At 43.3% G+C, this 19,917-nt stretch overlaps 1 protein-coding gene across 3 annotated transcripts in view; it reads left to right on the forward strand.

Moving 5' to 3' along the window:
- The window catches only part of arhgap17a (Rho GTPase activating protein 17a), a 40,965-nt gene that overhangs the window by 11,320 nt on the left and 9,728 nt on the right, over positions 1-19,917 (forward strand). For all 3 annotated transcript variants that reach the window (XM_061228606.1, XM_061228614.1, XM_061228623.1), the window contains exons 2-16: positions 5,331-5,370; positions 8,610-8,714; positions 8,832-8,908; positions 10,769-10,880; positions 11,201-11,277; positions 11,411-11,528; positions 13,188-13,256; positions 13,699-13,780; positions 15,741-15,868; positions 16,870-16,981; positions 17,647-17,728; positions 17,889-17,969; positions 18,361-18,474; positions 18,681-18,772; positions 19,390-19,546. In XM_061228606.1, coding sequence (XP_061084590.1) covers positions 5,331-5,370; positions 8,610-8,714; positions 8,832-8,908; positions 10,769-10,880; positions 11,201-11,277; positions 11,411-11,528; positions 13,188-13,256; positions 13,699-13,780; positions 15,741-15,868; positions 16,870-16,981; positions 17,647-17,728; positions 17,889-17,969; positions 18,361-18,474; positions 18,681-18,772; positions 19,390-19,546 — 1,446 coding nt within the window. The remainder of the gene's footprint in view (positions 1-5,330; positions 5,371-8,609; positions 8,715-8,831; positions 8,909-10,768; positions 10,881-11,200; positions 11,278-11,410; positions 11,529-13,187; positions 13,257-13,698; positions 13,781-15,740; positions 15,869-16,869; positions 16,982-17,646; positions 17,729-17,888; positions 17,970-18,360; positions 18,475-18,680; positions 18,773-19,389; positions 19,547-19,917) is intronic.

Genomic DNA, 19,917 nt, shown 5'->3' on the forward strand with positions numbered 1-19,917 from the left:
AGATTTGATAATCAGGCTGATTATTCCATCAGCGCTTTCAGCAGCTGTATTTTTACACAATACTTTTCATAACAAAGCTTTTTACTGTTTAAATGTCCTGCTGCTGAAAGTGAAAGTTGTGTTGTGCCAGCCTGTAGTACGTGTTGTGCCAGCCTGTAGTACGTTGCCCTCAGCAACCCCCCCCCCCCCAGCCCCAAGAGCTAATACTCAAACACTTTACCGCAGCCAGTGGCCGGAAGCAGGGCTGTTGCATCCCAGTTCACACTACACTCTAACTCCTCCTGTTTTGATTTGTGCTACATGTAAGTACTGATGAATCCAGTTGGTACTTGACAGGGTGGTGGAGCGAGAATGGGTTGGAGCCAAATGGTTAATCAGGCATGTTCGTCCCTAGTTTCCAGAATTTATTTTTGTCTCTTAAAAAAATAAAAATAAAAACTGGATGGCCGAAAATCCAGTTAATGAATGCCTACACTCTGCCTGAAGCAACTGCAGTTAAATGTTGTGCATGGTCTTTAATGTAACACTGCATTGCACAATTTAGTCATTGTGCAGCTTTTATCAAAAAAAGTGCCAGTTTATTACATCCATATAAATACCAAGAACGACAGGTCCCTTCATTCTGATCTTCTAGTTTCTGTAGTCAATGAATTGCATCCATATTGTGTACGAGTCGTTTCCAGGAAGTTGGTAAAATGTCTGGATGTGCCCCATTGGCCCCACGCATTCCTCTTTTACTGAAGCGTGCTCATGAATGACGACAGAGCGGCGGGGAGGGCAAAGTCTCACAGCTTCATGTAAACGCCTTCTTCACTGTGACCTCTGGGCAGGGAGGATGTTATAGCGTTTAGCCGTTCTGACGAATTGGGTTACGGGTCAGGCGTTTCCCTCCTCCCCTCTCCTCTCGACTCTCCCACACGGATGACAAACATGTGTCGCACGCTGACAGGACCCTCCTTCCGCTGCTCTCTCCTGCTGTTACCATAACAAACACAGAGGCATGCGGAGAGCAGGAAGTGCGTCTTGTTGGTTAACAGGCGGGCGCGGGCTTTGGACGAGAGGCCGACTTGCAGTGTGACGCCGTGTGCGGAACGCTAGCTAATGTGCCAACTAATTGCATTTATTCATCATTTCTGTAAAAAAGTGACTAGAATTCAAAGTGAGGGGAGAAAATGTCATGTATGGCATCGATCATTGTGTGGTCTGTTGCAGCAAAAGCCGAAATATCTAAACCTAGTGGTCTCCTGAAAAGGTACAATAGGTAATTTTGGACTTCTAACGGTCGAGAGAGGATTTGCAGCAACAAACACGCTCAAACCACAACACTGTTTATCCCTCCCCCTTCTCTGTGAATGCGCTGATGTTGAAACGCCATTGGCTGTGGCAATTAGAAACTATTTTCAACCAATGAGCTTGAATTGTTGTACAGCTATACAATGTTTTGGTACAGAGTGCCAGCCCGTCAACTGCATATTTTGAAATTTAAGGATCATAAACACAGTCAACATGTCGGTGAGCCTTTTTCAATGATAGGAAGGGATTTACTACAATGGTCTTTTAACAATGTTTTAACACAAAACTCTTAACCTATTGTACCTTTAAATGTCAATACAACATTAAGATCCATGGACCAGGCCCGTCACATTGTAAAGGTTGGTGTATAGTGTATAGACAGTGTTGGGAGTTTGGGGCAGAGGCTGTTTGACGGTGACTGCAGGAGCGGGAGTTTCATTTCTGTAAACGGATGCGAGGAGCTTCAGGAGGGGAGCAGACATCTGGCGTACAGACGCAAGCAGCAAGCCGGCTGCACAAAAGCGAAGGAAAAGGTCTCACTGTGAACACTGTCATGCTCAGGTTTTATCATCAAAGGAACTCAACAGTTTATGGAAGCAATTGTTATGGGAAAAAATGGCCACATAATTTGCTCTGTTGGCCTAGCTACCAACTAGACTGATTGAAAATCTGTACCGTGCACAGTACATATTTGTCTGCAGCAATATTAATTGTAGAAATTGTCAGCCATTGGCAAGAAGAGTGATTACTGCTAATTATTACGGTTTGTTACAGATTTGCTTCGGGAATGACTCCGTCTGCTCGCAGTATGGAGACAGGCAGCTGTTGAGTCCTGGATTTCCTGCCTAGTTATAAATTCATCTTCCATAACAAATCATGGTTTTGGCAAAACGGCAATGTGGGGGAAAGTTGAACGGCAAAATGTGATTTCTTTTGTCTTTTCAATAGTGTGGGGTCAAGCCAAGTCTGATGGAGAGTGATGGGGGAAACCCATTTCACACCTTTAGCATCTGGTTTATGTGCATGATTTGGTGGAAGAGATTGAATCATGGATTGTTTTTATGCAGAAACATCATTGGAATGTTTAGCACAGACTGCTTTTCCCTTACTCAGTACAGTTGATAACTTCGGGAGAGAACTTCCATCGTTCAAATTGTTTCATCGTTCTTCCATTACGGTGTCCTGTTGCTTGGTCCTGTGTTGTAGAAGCACTCCAGCCAAACGCAATGTGTGGTCTTTGCAATTATGTACATTTTTTTCATTGTAATACCTTCAAAACTAAACTCACCAACAGAACTCTGATTGGTCAGTTGAGAGCAAATAAATACTATTTCGTTTTACTGATGTGTGAGCACCATAACTTATTGGACAGTGACAATGTTTTTTGTTATTGTGGTTTTGTATGTATTTGTAAGTTTGAAATGATACAATGGTTGAAGTGCGGACTGTCAGCTTTAATTTGAGGGCAATTTCATCCATATCCGATGAACCATAACACCCACTCCACCATGTTTCACAGAAGAGGTGGGTGCTTTGTATCATGGACATTTCTCCACCATCTTCTTTTCATCACTCTGGTACATGTTAATCTTTGTATCATCTGTCCACAAGACTGCAGAACTCTTGGTTTGTTTTTTTAAGGGGTTTTAGCCTTTCTTCAGGCTTATAAGTGGTTTGCACCTTGTAGTGTACCCTCTGTAATCCTGCTGGTATAGTCTTCTATGTTTGGTAGACTTTGACACCTTTTTGGGATGCCCTGCCACTTTGCCTAATGGACATAAAGGGTTAGTTTCCTGCCCTGCAATCTGAAGAGTTTCATTTTGAATTATGTAACCGGGAGACACTTACTTACAACTCCACAGCAAGCTTTGTGAGAGCTACAACAGCAGTAGTCAGCAGTACGCTCAATCAAAATAAAGATAAGCCCCTACAAACAAGCCAAGAGCCCAGCGAAGGTAGTACCAACAGCAGCGCAACTCAGCCTTGAAACATTACATTGATGTAATATACATTTTACTGTAACGGTACATATCTATTGTGTGATTCAAATGAGTTGGAAAAAAAAACATTTACAGTAATGCATGCCTTGTGTTTTTCCAGATGGGACTTTCTTTATCAGACTATTTGCAAATGACTTAAGTTTTACTTCAAGTAGCCTTGTGCGTGCCTTGTACTTCCGTCTTTCATTTCAGTAATTTGTCTTATGTTGCATGTTGTCATTTTTAGGTTAACCGATTTATAAATTACTTCCCTATTTTAACCATCTCTAAATGACTGCATCTTTTATCTAAGTTGTCTCTGCTTTCGGGCCTAAAAATGGATTATATTGCAGGCATTAACTGGCTTGTACTTTGATAGCAGTATTGTGTGGAACACTCCTAGCTCTGATAAGAGCACTACAACCGAGTGTGTCAGATAGCATTATTCTATGAGTCATGACTGAGGTATGAGCTGGGAGGCTGGCTCCATGGTCATTCTTTTCCTACTGAGCCTTCACTAAAGCCCCACTGTGTGTGCGTGTGTATCTGTGTGTGCGTGTGTATCTGTGTGTGCGTGTGTATCTGTGTGTGCCTGTGTATCTGTGTGCGTGTGTGTATCTGTGTGCGTGTGTGTATCTGTGTGCGTGTGTGTATCTGTGTGCGTGTGTGTATCTGTGTGCGTGTGTGTATCTGTGTGCGTGTGTGTAACTGTGTGCGTGTGTGTAACTGTGTGCGTGTGTGTAACTGTGTGCGTGTGTGTATCTGTGTGCGTGTGTATCTGTGTGTTTGTGTATCTCTGCGTTTGTGTATCTCTGTGTTCAGAAAGCTAGCCTGTGGTGTCAGGTTATGGCTTTCCCTTTTTTCTCGAATGCAGTCTGTCTGACCCTTAGCCTCCCATTAGTCTGCTATTAATATCCCAGCAGCACTGTGGATGTGCAGACACCGTGTGCCTGATTTGTGTGCACAGAAACAGTCTGGGAAAGTGTATTTAAATGGCACCTTTTCCAGACAGCTGCTTGGCGTGCCTTGCCTGCTCTCGAGAAGGTGTCTTGCGACTGATGATGAATCCCAAGACTGACCGCCCACGGAATTGTTTTTGCGTGTGCTGCTTTTGATATTTGTATTTGGGGAAAGGGAATTATTTGTGCCTTCATCATTTTTTGCTGAGATTGTGTTCCTCACTTGCTGCCTAGCTTGAGTAGATTCCGCATTGTAATATGAGCACCATCATAGGCGCACTAGAAAATGCACTAATATGGGCATTGACTAAAGTCATTTCTGTCCCTGAAAAGTGCTCTTTCTTGCTCTTAGTGTCAGAAGTGGATTTGAAGCTGAATGCTCTGTAATCCTCCACACAGGCTCAGGTATTGAGGTGTCACCTGAGTGTTGTCAGAAGTGGTGCCAAGGTTCAGTTTTATTGGCATAAGTGCTGCACTTTGTCTTGTTGAGTTACCTCCCGCATTTCAGAGTTCTGCTGGCCACTCCTCACAGAACAAACAAACACTAACTATATTTCACATTCTGACATATTTCACAGGTTTACCAGCAATAAACCTGCAAAACATGGCTTGTACGGATGTGGACTGGATATCGCTAAGAATGTTTAAACCCTGTTTAAACTATTTTCTGTTTAGATATGGTCAATTAAGAAAGATATGGATACATTGGAAAATAACAAATTGATTGTGTTCTTACTCCTATATATATATATATATATATATATATATATATATATATATATATATATACACAAAACACACATTTTATATATATTATATATAAAATGTGTGTTCTGTTTTTGTGCTTAAAAAGCACTGAACCTTCTATTTGAATCTACCCTCAAAATACGTTTAAATTAAATACATTTTCAGTAGACCTTTAGTTTAACTTTGCCATGAAAAACAATTGAAATGGTTAACAGTACTTTTTCTTCATATTGGCCCATGAAAGCCTGTGTGACACAGTTCACCAGAAAAAAAAGTGAAAGTGTCCCTTTTCTGGAACTTGCTTGAAGATGTTTGTACAATCTATCATATATTTATTGTCCTTTTTTTACAGAGCTGAGAAGACAGAAGTTCTTAGTGATGACCTTTTACAGGTAACATTCTGCTTTCTTGTTATTAATCATTAGCAGATAACCCTATATGATTCTGTTTTATCGGCCCAAAGCTCTTATATTAGATATTTGAGATTTAGCATTTTTGGTGATCTGCCTGAGTCCGAGAAAGCATGTTTCCATGTTTTTCTGAAAAATGGTTTTGAATTTTAATAAGTCTTTTTCGGGAACCTAAATGCAACAAACACAAGACGAACTTTAGCCTCATATAAAACCAACTTTTGAGATTGCTGTATTGGCTTGTTAGCTAAACGCAGATCTGTTCATATATAAGCAGTATTGTTTTTTTTTCAAATGATTATTTCATAAGGCCATAGTAGATTACTCTGCACTCATGCAGTGTTAATGCATGGGAATGAAACGATGAGTTTGCATTCCGGTCAGATTAGCAAAGTACTGATATGGTTTTGAGTGTATTATAATAATTAACACATTTGTACTGAGCTGGAGGAATACGACTCTATAAGAATCACTTAAACCAGTTTACATTGCTGTGTATGCAGTGCTTTTGATCTCCATTATCCCATCCTCTCACTCCACTTTAATGATGTGAGATTGACCTAATTCTGAAAATGGCCTCCTAAATGTCTGGTTGTCATGCAATGCATTTCCAACATAAAAAGTAGCATGTATACATAGCGTATAAAAGCAAACAACCCTTTCTAGGGGAGGAGGGTTAGGGTTAGGTTTAGGGGAGGAGGGTTTGGGCTAGGGTTAGGGCAGGAGGGTTAGGGTTAGGTTTAGGGGAGGAGGGTTTGGGCTAGGGTTAGGGCAGGAGGGTTTGGGTTAGGGGAGGAGGGTTAGAGTGTGCAGTGTGAGTAGAGACTGCTTTGTAAAGGGTGAATCTCAGTGTCCTGCAGTCCCACAGGAGCGTCACAGCCTAGCCCTGTAGGGTTAGGGGAGGTTTAGGGGAGGAGAGTTTGGACTATGGTTAGGGGTGGAGGGTTAGGGCTAGGGTTAGGTGGGGAGGGTTAGGGTTAGGCTTAGGGGAGGACAGTTAGGGTTAGGGGTGGAGGGTTAGGGCTAGGGTTAGGGCAGGAGGGTTAGGGGAGGAGGGTTTGGGCTAGGGTTAGGGCAGGAGGGTTTGGGTTAGGGTTAGGTTTAGGGGAGGAGGGTTTGGGCTAGGGTTAGGGCAGGAGGGTTAGGGTTAGGCTTAGGGGATGAGGGTTAGGGTTAGGCTTAGGGGAGGAGGGTTTGGGCTAGGGGAGGAGGGTTAGAGTGTGCAGTGTGAATAGAGACTGCTGGAAAGTGTGGATCTCAGCAGTGTCCTGCAGTCCCACTCACAGCTGTCCCACAGGAGCGTCACAGCCTGGCCCTGTAGGCACTGCAGATATGCAGAGCATTTGACTCCTGGCCTCAGTTCTCATTCCTCAAGGCCCTGCCCCCCCTTTCATGCTGCGTCATCAGCTTTTAGATGCCCTTCATTGCCATTTTCACAGCAGTAAAAAAAAAAAAAAAAAAGCCTGAGTCAAGCAAGCTTTTACCCTCCCTAACCTGGCATGACATTGATGTCCCTCACTTAATATTGAAGTTATTGATCCTTGGGACTGCCAGTCATATTTCAGAAATGCCCCCAGTGGAAATGTCTCCAGGGATTGGTGCTCATTTCCAGGAACAACTGACCCTGTACATGTCTTTGCCTCTTTGCTTCAGTAAATGTAGCCCTTAAAGTAATGCAGGATGCTTGGTCCCGTTCAGAGAAAGAGCTTCCCCATCCGCCCTGCGTCGTTTTCCTCAGGCCGTTTCCCAGAGCCGGCTCCCTGTTTACAGCCTCCGCTCTGCCTGTAATGGAAAGGGGAAGTGGTCCTCAGGCAGACGGAGAGCGGTCACGTGCACAGGATGGCCCTCCGTGGCGCACTGTGCCAGGTACGGGTCCTCAGCGGCCCGGCCGGAGCCTCCCCGGGGGAGAGTGCTGACCCAGCTGTCTCGCTCCAGCCCGGGAGGTCCTGGCGGGGGCGGGGGCGGTTATCTCTCCTTCCAGCCTGTGGAATGCCTGACCTTCAGGCCGCTGGCAGAGCAGGATTCGCCATTGTGCGCGGTTTTTTCTGATCCCCCGTTCACGGCTCAGATTGTTCATCGCTGGCGCGTTTCCTTCAGTCTGCGTTTGCTCAGTCACTTTCTTTTCTCCTTCCAAAGAAAATAGTTTTTCTTGTGCTGCACGGTCAAGTCAAAACAGGAAGGCCCTTGTTTCAGGGTGATAACACAAGTACTATTAACCGCTGAGTGAAATGCAAGTCTTGTGTAATTATGTAGCGATTAGGAGGTCATAAATATGTTTGCTTGCATAAAATGTTCTCACTGTTTAGTGTTCTCAAGGCTGTAATTTAATAATCCTGAAAATTGTCCAGAAAATTATAAGTGCAGCTCTATTTTAACTTGGAGGCAGTCATTTTAGAACAGATTGGAAATTAAGGTTGTTTCAGGTTTGAATCCTGAGTGTGATACTGCCATGATATCCTTTAGCAAGGTACTTAGTCTCAGTTATTCTCTGCCTGTACAAAATGGACAAAAAGTTGAATGAATCTTGCATTGTTTAGTTGACACTGAAAAATTACAAGTACTTGACAGAAATAATGCTTTGACCAGCGAACCTATTTATCTCAGACTGGGAGCCTAAAGCTAGAGATATTGAATTCTAATAGGAGTGTACATTTCAGTCCATTTCAGTGTCTGTTTTCTATCCTGGATGACTTCTGTATCTAAAGACTGCAGCCGGACTGAACCTCAGTATAAACAGTTGGAAGCGTCTGAGGCTAATTGGTACAGATGACTCATAGGCTTTAAGGTCTTTAGCCCAGCTCCTCTGGAGGGGCCGTTATCACTCGCAGATTAACTTTACTGCTCGCAGAGCTCAGGGGCCCCAGTCTGAAGCCCTGTGTCCTATGGTGGAATAGCTCTGCTGCTTCCCATATCAAAGCACAGACAGGGGCCAGGAATTTTAACAGAAGAGTTCTGGCATCTGTGCGTTCTACTGTACTGTAGTACTGTAGACTTAGAACAGAAGTTCTGTCTGATCCTCTAGATTGGTCTTTAGATGGACAGTGATCATATGTTTATATTTAAGTCGTAGGCTTCTTTACAGTTTTCTCACTAAATAAAAATCGAGAAGTTCTGAATGACGGCTGACGTTTCTGAGTTTAGATTCAATTTGAGCAGTGAGCATTGGCTGAACTGTGTGCGGGATGAGCGCTGTGTTGATGCTGTGTCTGTGCCTGGGTCAGATCGAGCGGCGTATGGAGATGGTGCGGGCGGTCTCTCACAACACGCACAAGAAGCTCATCACCTGTCTGCAGGGCCACCTCGGCACCGATGCAGAGAAGAGACACGTAAGTCACCCTGGTGCCCCCCCCCCCCCCCCCCCCTACTCACCCCGCACTGCTGTCGCCATGGAGGCATTTCTCCTAGGACGCTGTTCCTGACACTGCTAACTTTCCCCTTCACAGAAGAAACTCCCCCTCACGGCTCTATCGCAGACCATGCAAGATGGAGGAACCCAGCTGGGAGAAGAGTCTTTGATTGGGTGAGCTCAGTTTCGCTTTCCTGGTCATTGAATCAGAAATTGATTCTTCCCCACAAAACAACCCCGTCTACATAATCTGTGCAGGTTAGGGACTTAGCTCCTGGGGGAAAATAACAACTCAGGAGTTTGCAACTGCCTCCTACTTTTCTAAAAAAAGATTTTATGTAAACGGTGTGTTCAGCAGCCCTGATTTTAGAGTGGCTTACCTGTACCTGAGGGGAAGCGGTGTTTCCAAAGCAAACTGACCCAAGTTGGCAAAACAAGCAGTTGTTGTTCTGGTGCCCCAGTGGAACCAAACTTGTTTTTACACACATGACATTGTAGTTCACAGCCTACTGCAGGAAACAAAAGCTATTGCTGGCTAATTTATGCAATGGCCAGCGAAAACATGGCTAATCTCTGGTACTTAAAGGCACTGTAATGGAGACCTTTGTAGATATGTGCTGAAGTGGCCAGGGAGCACTATCCTTGCTGAGAGCAGGCGTATTGATCGCTAAAAGGCCCTGCTGGGAATGTGTAAGAGACAGACGGCGGCTACATGTTCAGTCTGGGAGAAGTGAAACTCAGACTCCAGACCCAACAGAAAACAAAAAAAGGATGTTGCTCGAAATTAAATGCATAGTTGCTTGATCGTGGTGGATGGTACAAAAACCATCACAAGCCCACAAACAGCTGGAACAAAACTCTAATCAGTTGTCACAATTTATGGCTTCTGTTCACCTGTAATCTCCCAAATACCATGGAGAAGTTAAGCATTCATGGCAGTTTAAGGTTTAAAATGCTAAGCCAAAGTCATTAAAATAAAATATCTGGTCCCAATCACTGGTCAAAAATTGGGATTATGAATTTGAAAGAATGGCAACTTTAGTCATTAATGAAGTTGCAAGCACTTACCTTTTTTGTTCTCCATAAAATGAAAACTATTCGCCGTGTTACCAGTGAAAAAGTCAAGTTGTTTGCCTCCTTCATAATTATCTTTGGTAATCTCTCTTTTACACTAATCAGCAGCCTTCCCTTAGGGGGATGCATTAGGGCTGTGTTCATAGAAATCACTGGTTTGGCTGCGGTAATGACAATAACTATATGAATGTTGTAGAAAAAGGGCAGCTACCAAAGTGCTCCTAAACAGTCTACACCTGAGACTGGTTCTGAAAATAATTTTAGGCAATTAATGATTTCTGGCTGGGTGGTAAGAAATGGGTAGATAAGATATATGTCATGCACATTGAGCAATTAGCAATGGCTTCATTATGAATATTGTTGGAATGAAAGTGCAGCTGTCTAAACAACCTGTGTATAGTCATTACTTGGTTTTGGCCAGCGGAGACTACTGACTACTAAGAATAATGTGGTGATTAAATCCGCTTTCACCTTGAGAAATGCAGTGCTAAAATATACACATCCGTTATATTTTAAAAGAAGAACATGTTCTTTAAGTGGATAGTACTAATTTGTAGTTTCTGCTATTATTCCCTGCACAGTTTGATGAACCACAATAATAATGTGTTCTTGAGAAAAAAATACTAATTTAGCAAAAAAGCTTATTAGTGACTGTCAGGGTAATCAGTTTCTCGACAGTAATTTTACTGAGAAATATAGCTATGTGGGCCAATTTTCTCTGCACATGTTCTTAAAATAAGTAACATAAGGTCAGTTTTCTTGAACATTTTCCCATAGCCAAGTTTTCTAGTTCTATTTTTAAAGTGATTTTCTTAACTTCACCATGTGAATACACTTTCGGTTAAAGAATATCAATCGATATGGGCCATGAAAGTATGCTTTCTTAAAACAAGACGACACTTCCAAGACATTGAAATACAGAAAATGTTTAAATGTGTAAATGTTACGCGTGTCTTTCAGTAAGATGATGGAGGTGTGTGGGGAGGCAGAGAACCACCTGGCCTCTGAGCTGATGCTGCACGAGGTACAGATCGAAAAGGACGTCCTGGACCCCCTTAACCAGCTGGCAGAGGTAAGCAGGGAGTGCCTATATGGACAACATGCTTCCTCTCGCTGTCTTCTGCAACAGCACTGGTCTGTCATGCAGTATAGGTGACACCTCTGCTTTGCTGTAGCTATGGTTTGTGTCACTGTTAGGTTTTTCTATAAATGCATGCTGTTATTTGCATTGATGACCACATGGATTTTTGGAGCACCAGTGAAACCTTTTTGTGAAACTTTTTAAGTGAAGTGCATTTCATATTTATGCCTGTTGATTGCCTTTGTTTGAAAACTGAGAGCTGGTTAAAGTGTTGCCAGGGTACACTCATAACATCCATCTTCCAATCCCAGGTTGATATTCCCAACATCCTGAAGCAGCGAAAGCAGCTGGCCCGGCTGGTGCTGGATTATGACTCCGCTAAAGCTCGGTAAGGCCTGCGTTTCTGTAGAAATGGCAGCGAAGGATACTTTGCTTTGAAGGATTTTACGCTCCGCTACTTTGCTCCAGTCCCAGGTTAATTGCCCCTGCGCTGTCTTATTGAGGATTGCTTGTTTTTCCAGATGCTTTCAGGCAACCAAGTCAGTAATCTCAGGAACAAACACTCAAGCACTGACAGCCAAGGTGGACTCTCTCAAAGAGGAGGTGGATGAAGCTAAGAACAAAGTGGAGCTCTGCAAGGTATGGCCATTGATTTATCCTCATACTCTGACTGAGCACTTTATTAGCTTGTTAATGCAAATATTTAATCAGCCAATCATCTAAACTGCTGATCTCCTGGGATTTTCACACACAACAGTCTCTGGAGTTTGCAAAGAATCGTGCGGAAAAAAAACATCCAGTGACCAGCAGTTCTGCCTTGTTAATGAGGGAGGTCAGAGGAGAAGGGCCAGACTGGTCAAAGCTGACAGGAAGGTGACAGTAACTGAAATAAACACACATTACAACAGTGGTATGCAGAAGAGCATCTCTGAACACACAACGTGTCAAACGTCTTAAGTGGATAGGCTACAGCAGCAGAAGACAGTAAGTCAGATAAGTCCAATAAATACCTAAATGTGCTTACTGAGTGTGTGTACCATATATAGAGGGCAGAAAGTCATACTACAGTAATAAGGTGTGTGAGGTTTTCTTTGGGGCAGCGTATTACACTCTGCTGGCAAAACCTATTTAAAACACACTGAAGAAGGAACCAAAAGCAGTATTAAAAAACTGTTGGGGAAGTGTGATCCAAGTTTTTTGACAGAAAACAGGTAACAAAAACAGTAGTAGACTATCCCCCGGATCTTATGCACTGGTAGCACTACTAGTAGTGTGTTCAGACTTGAATAAAGACTGGGAAACGTATTCAGAAATACCGGAGTCATGGAACACAGTGCTTTACTACTTTGCTTTTATTATTATGGAATGTGTATGGAGGGTCTTAGTCAATGTTTTTAGTTATGTCCACCTGTGGCACTGCAAAAAGACTAATGGGGGTATAAATTATTTCCGTATGCTTAATACATTAACATTTACCAAGTATGAGATCATTTATTCACTCAAAATAATGACTTCTACTGTGAATCGTGAATTGCTCAAAAAAACAAAAACAAACAAGAATAATATGGTTCATTACTGTTGCTCCAGATAAGAATTCAGGCCTCAGGAATGCCGTCAGTCTGCAGTGTCCTGGCTCAGGTGTATCTGTGAAGGTCATCAGACCAGGCCTTTCCGCAGGGCCGCTTGTGTCTGCTCTGCTCCTGCACTCAGGATGTGGAGAGCTCTAATTTCCCCTCCATAGCACTTTCTGTTCACTCTGTTCTGCGGTGAAGTGAGCTGGGTTATGAAACATTAATGACCTTCCACGTGCAGCCGCTTTGCCTTGCCGTGTCATTGGCGGAAGTATTGCTTCAGAAAATACCGGCTATAAAGTGTCATATTGATTTTTGTGTTGATTAGGTATTGCGAGTGGTGTAAACGAAACCATTAAGTTTCCATTCAGTTACGCGTTATGAATTCTTAACAATATTGCTGCAGTGCTTTCAATCTGTCCTAATTTTTCTCCATAAGCGTTGTTGGAGTGTATCGCTTGGTTTTCTTTAGTATGTTACTTTGCATCATAGACAATCTGTCAGTGAAGAATGCGGAGACTCTTATTTATTATTTATTATCTTATATGCTCTTAATTAATGCATGAAGCAAAGTATTCACACTCACACACACTGTATATACATAATACTGTTGCAGAGTATTGGAAGTTGAAACGATGAGGAGGAAAAAAGGGTTAATATGTGTCCGCATGTATTGAAGAATACTGCCCAGTCCCAACTGCCAAATGTTCCTTCTCCCTCTGCTCAGGACCAGCTGGCTGCAGACATGTACAACTTCTTTTCAAAAGAAGGGGATTATGCCCGCTATTACGTCATGGTGAGTGTCTGCGTCTGTGTTTGCGTCTGCGTCTGCGTCTGTCTGTGTCTGCGTGACATGTATGCAGACACACATTTTTGTGACACCATAAGGTAGAAGGTTTTATGTACAGTAATGGCCTGTGTCTCTGTGGCTGACATGATGTGCCCTATATCTGGGATAAATTAGTTAATCAGGTGTGAACAAAACCATACAATGCATTTTGCTTAAAATGGATGACTGATTCTAATTGCAACACAACTGTAAATGTCACGTGGTTGAAGTGATATATGTCTTGGAACATGTACGTGTGATTCACTGAGAGACCAGCGACTTGTGTACTCTTTATGGTTTCACATATCTTTTCTGTTTAAGGTTGTTTTTACTTCTGTTCCTTTCATTGTCTTTTACTCTGCCGTATGACTGTGACTTAGAATGTCTCCCTCTCAATGTATTCTCCCAGTTATTGGAAGCACAAGCCGATTACCATAGAAAATCTTTAGCAGTGCTGGAGAATGTGCTGCCAACCATCCAAGCACAGCAAGGTACGGTTTCACTGGCTTACCTCGTCCACAAGCATCTGCTTTCTCTTTCCAGAGCTGCCGTCCCTGATGTTTTGCATTTTTTATGGCTCATTACTACTGCTGAAAAAGCTGTTGTTCCCTTCTTTTTTTTTTGTTCCCGTAACAAAAGCAGTCTGGCATTTGTAATTAGTTTGATTCCATATGATTTTTAATTAAGCCTGATGTCAGGTCAGTGAAACAGAGGCTGAGAGAGATGCGTGTTATTTCTTTCAGTCTCAGTTGACATACTCGAGGTGCCTGAGAAGTTGTACATCAGCAACCATGCTTGTGTAATGACTTGCTTGTGTTAGACTGCTATATCTGGCCTTTAAACTATTTTCTTTTTTTCTTGACCGTAAATGACACCATCATTTTCTACCACAGTACTGCAATTCCAGTAAATGTATTGCTGCTTTACTTGCGACTTTCAGTTCTGTATGCTACTTCTGTAAGTCAGTCTTAGTACCTGCTCTACAGTTTACGTACAGGTTCATCCGCTCACTCACGATGCCGTCTCATAAAACAAAATCCAGAGTTGGCTTGTGATTCATTTAGCAAATGCGTAACTGTTTATGGCTTAAAGTAGCTTGCTAACAATTTATGAGTTTGTAACTTTTTACCATGGATAGCAGTACTTGTACACGCTGTAATAACTGTTTTAACCACCGTCATAGGCAGAGATGGCTTTGGGGATTTGGTGGCCCTTAACAAGACACTTGTGGCCCCAGAGTGCTTCAATAATACATCACCTAAATCACCTTAAAAACAAAAAAACACTTGAGTTGTGTGGCCCGGAGATATCTGTAACCGATGGCACAGTGTTTCTGCCCTTGGCAGGCCTCGGCCTATTCACAGGCCTCAAAATTCTGCACGAGATTGCAATGTTATTATATGTACATTGATGTTTGATGGCATTTCTGTTGAATAGATGGTGTGAAGTTGTTGGGTGAGGTGCTGCTTTAGATTTATGCAATATCTCCCAGGTTATGGTGCATCCTGTGTACATCAGTACTTCAGGTTGTGTGGCTGTCATTTCTTCTTCAAATGAAAGTGGATATTGAGTCTATGATGCAAGTAGTAATTGCGTTCTGTTTGCTAGGTGTAATGCAAGGGTCATATTCACTGTTGTCGGTAGTTTCTGGCAGGAAGTGTATTCTGATGTCACGCTGTGTATTGTATTAATTACAGTCCTTGTTTTCCATAGTTCCTGATAAGGTTGATTCATGATTTAATAACTGGCAAGAACACATTAAGTTTGTATTGACTCAAAGGTCATCTATTTCTGTTCTGCCTCAGTTAAGTGGATTAGATGTGTGGAGACGGGCTTGTTATGAGGAAAAGGGTGTTTCTCCTGCCCTTACTATGTGAACAGCAGAGCTACAGGCCTCTACACACCGAAGGGCTATTATTGAAAGTGTTTGGTTTAATCTTTGCTCTACTGCATTGAGAAATCACCCTTAGCAGTCTTTTCTCAGTGCAGTCAGCAGTGCTCTTTCAGATTTCTGAATCTTTGCTCTTTCTTCACTCTTTTGAGGACTGAGGCTGCTTTGAGTTTTTCCAGTTTTTACAAACAGGAAAACTCCCACTGGAAATGCATCTTTTTCTGCACTGTTGTTCATTTGTGGCGTTGAGGAGACTGTCCTGTTTCTCCAGCGTATGACTCACAACTCTCTGATCTTTCCCACCTGGCCCCTCAGCCCACCCCCGCCCCCCCTTTTAAAATAATACACACACACACACACACACACACATGCTTCAACCTTCTGTTTATTCTACTGTAAGAGCTGACCCGGTCACCGAACATGCCTTCCCACTGCAGCAGTTTATCATTTCAATATGTAGCCTATGTAGCCTAATTTAGCCATACTCTTGTGATTTCCGTGTCCACTGCTCTGCCCTGCTGTTCTGGGCTAACGGCCCTTCCTGACCTCTACCCCTGCAGACAGCTGGACTGAAAAGCCTGCGTTCGGGACGGCGCTGGAGGAGCACCTGAAGAGGAGCGGGCGGGAGATCGCTCTGCCCATGGAGGCGTGCGTGATGATGCTGCTGGAGACCGGCATGAAGGAGGAGGTGGGACACAGCCGGACGCGCTCCCCCTGACACCAGACACGTCTCACACACCCTAACCCAGCAGTCTGTCTCTCTGCTATCAGAGTCCCGTAGGACCGCTGATAAAAAATCAGAAATCTTCAACAATGTCTCAGGCACGGGGTCAGAGAAATGGTCAGTTTATGCTCTGACGGTGTATTTGTACGGCTAGTATAATAGAAGCAGGAGCACATCCGCAGGTATTTTGCGCAGGTGCTAGGTAAATAAGAAAAACGCAAAGGAAAGAAATGATACCCGCAAACTGCTGTAAATTCTTCCTGGTGATATTTATTAAAATGAGTGAGACGGACAGTGCTTCAACCTGTTTGTCCTTTGTCAGATGTTTCCGTCTTTGTACTGCAACAAATCCAAGATAAGCTTATTCCTGGAGAAAGCCCAGAAACTATCTTCGCTTTGAGACCGATTCTGAATGATCCATTGAATTGGAGTCTTGGCTTCTTAGAGTGGGTCTAATTGATTGATCAGCTGCGAATATTAAGGGGCAAAATAACTGAATTTAATTTATTTATCCAAAGGTGTCTGTTGAAAATGAAAATCCATTCTAGTTCAGGACAATGTGCTCCTGCATTCTGCAAACCAACCATGGCATATGCATCGCCACATCTTCCGGAATTGCGGCATTTTCATGTGGGCCCGTAGTGTTCATTTCTGTGGTCTTGGGGTATTTGTACGAGAGGAACCTGAAACCGCCGTCTGCGTGATGGTGTTCTGCTCGATGCTAAAAGCGGGTGCCATCGGCTGACTGAGCACTGGGTGCATTCTGCTGTTTCGCTTTTACTTGCTCTGTACTACTTCCCTTCTTTACCCTCAATAATGCGAAAATAAAAAAGCCACAGGTCTTGTCGGGTATTAAAATACTACTGAAACTAGACGCAGGTTCAGTTTGTGGGTTGAGTGGTGTGGCATGCGTGACCCATGTCTGTGTCTTTGTTTGTGTCTGTCTGTCTGTCTGTCTGTCTCAGGGCCTGTTCAGGATTGCAGCAGGGGCCTCCAAGCTGAAGAAGCTGAAGGCGGCGCTGGACTGCTCCACCTCCCAGTTGGAGGAGTTCTACTCTGACCCTCACGCTGTGGCTGGTACAGCCTTCTTCCTGTTTACCACAGACTGTCTGTAAATGAGCTTGGTGCTGTTGTTGCTCGCGTCATCATTTTAAAGTCATGTTGGCAGCAGTGAAGTGCACTGGGCTCAGCTCCATGGTGTTACAAACCTGCATAGAGATGCTTATCATTTCACTACAGCTCTACATTTACCACCGAGGTGTGCTATGGTTTTACTAGCAGCATTTTAGCAGGAGTACTCCTGAAATAGTTGAATGCATAATGAGATGTATTGAGATTAGAGAGCATACATTACTACAGGACTATAACAAATGAACAACCAGCATACCCTAGAGGTTTTGCATTTGATATTCAGTGGTCGAGTAAGAGTGTTTGGCAACACGTCCATTGCAAATTTGCAATATACATAATGATGTAATTAACACAGGCATTCAATCATGACATCATCAGGAAATGGCCCCCAGGTGTACTTGCGGTCAGTTAAGGCTATTTGGCAGTTTACAGTGAAGGTCATGTCACAAAGACTAACTGTGCTTCAGGGGTTTGCCTTCTGAATGGTGAGCAGTCTGGAAAGTGGCCGGGTGACTGAATCCTGGTTTCTCCTGTTCATTCCCCTCTGTCTGAATGCTGCTCTGAACACGCATGTCTTTCTGTTCTAAAATGCTGCTCTTTTCCCTGGCCAGGTGCCCTGAAGTCCTATTTGAGAGAATTGCCAGAGCCTTTAATGACCTTCCAGCTGTATGAGGAGTGGATACACGCATCCAAGTAAGATTGAGAATCCCTGAAATGAGGGTTGCCTTTATAGCACACTTAAAACAAATTTGTCAGCAGCACAAACTACTCAGTGAATTTCACTGGTCTTTCAGCCGTCTGAGTGAGTGTTGTCATTGATCTGTTTTTTTTTGTTGTTTTTTTTCATCCGCAGTGTGCCTGACCAAGACAAAAGGCTGCAGGCATTGTGGGTGACATGTGACCAATTGCCAAAGAACAATAAGGCAAACTTCAGGTTGGTGTACCGCCTGGCCTCAGTCTCATGATAAAGTGCCCTGGAGCTCACAGTAGCACCCTGTGTGGAGGCCCATCCACACCGAGAACTAACTATGAACTATAACTATAACGGTGTGAGCATCCACACTGATGAACGATAACGCTCTGTAAATAACCATTTTGAACATGGAGTCTTGTGAATTTGGATGGATTTTGATTCTCTGTCAGTGTTCCTAACAATCATGCAGCTGGAAAATATCACTCTGTGATCCCCGCAATATTGTTTGTCACTGCTGTTGTGAGCTTCCTTTTCTACTAATGTATTTTGCAGAATCTGGTACAGTATAGCATATTCCATTTCATGTGAAAGTATCCTTTGAAATGTAATTGTTTCTGGCCCTGTGTTACAGGTATTTGGTGAAATTCCTGGCCAAGCTTGCCCAGGACAGTGAAGTCAATAAGATGACCCCCAGCAACATTGCCATTGTTTTGGGACCCAATCTGTTGTGGGCCAAAACTGAAGGGTGAGGGGTTCACTGGGGAGAATTCCCTTGCTACCTATTGCAGGTTCTCTTTGGATACACTGTGGATTCATTTCATGCTTTTTAGAACCTGATGTGGTTCATTAATGCACTGGCAATAGATTCTCTTGGTTATTACCATGTACTCTGCAAGTTGTGATTTGTGAGTGGAAAAATGTATATAATATCTGGCGTTCTTTTTGTGCTAGGAGCCTGGCTGAGATGGCTGCCGCTACCTCTGTGCACGTGGTGACCATTATCGAACCCATCATCCAGCATGCTGACTGGTTCTTCCCTGAGGGTACAGTCTGACTAACACCTAGCCTCCCTTTCACTGGGAATAGGCACTAGTGCTGCTTCTCTGTTGCATATGTGGCTGTTTTGCCTTTCTGTTCATCCACACAGATGAGATTTTTCTGTTCATGGACCACAAAAGCAGTTCTCAGTTTGGTGGGAAAGCATCAATTCCAAGATTTTATATGTAATATACAAATGGAGAGAACTCTGTTGTGTCTGGAATAATGCGGATGATTTATGCATATGGTATGCGAGCGCTCACAATTTTCTCTGTGAGCAGTGGTAAGGACATCCTGTCTGACTCCATTATTCTGTTGCAAAGCAGTATTTTTTGGGGGATTCATGAACATAACACTGAACTTGGACTGTGACAGAAGATAATTACTGAGTGCTGTTTACCATCTTGGTAGCTGATCTGTTTCCAAGGCAATTTAACTCTTGGCTCATTTACTCTACTAAATCTGCCATCAGAGTCCTGTAGGACTGCAGAAATAGAAATTCATCAGAAATCTTCCATTTAAATGAAAACGTCTGAAACTGTGGGGATGATTCAAAATAAATAAAATGATCTCAAACTGACAGCATCACTTCCGCCGTAACGCCCCGCGTGTCTCCCTGCAGATGTGGAGTTCAACGTGTCGGGCATGTTCGCTATGCCCACCCCTCTCGCGAACCACACCAACCATCTGAGCACCCCTGACTTTGACTCGGGCACCATAGAGAGAAAGCGGCCAGGCAGCATGGTGGTGCCGGAGGGCGACGGTCCTCGCAAAGACAGGTATCCATCCCACCCCAGGGGTATCCAAAGGCAGGATTCAAAGTCCAACCCTCTGTCTGCTCTGTATGTCGTGTCTGACGAATCCATCACAGTTGGCGTAAATGAAGCCGAATAGCCCGTGCTTTTAATTGAATTAATTTTTTGTTAAGAATCCATATTCTCCCTTTATTCTTTTTTCTTTTATGTATGAACAATGGCAATGTAATCAATAAAGTACTTTTTTTTTTACTCATGGTCACTGATGGCTACTAAAGAAGAATGATTAACCTTACTAACCTGAAGGGTAATCTATGAGCAGACCCATGTGTTACTCGCTCACATTTGTGTTTGTGGGTTCAGCTTGTTGACAAGCTTCCCCCGTTCACTGTTTG

The sequence above is a fragment of the Conger conger genome, chromosome 2 (assembly GCF_963514075.1).
Source record: "Conger conger chromosome 2, fConCon1.1, whole genome shotgun sequence".
NCBI classification, from domain to species: Eukaryota; Metazoa; Chordata; class Actinopteri; order Anguilliformes; family Congridae; genus Conger; species Conger conger.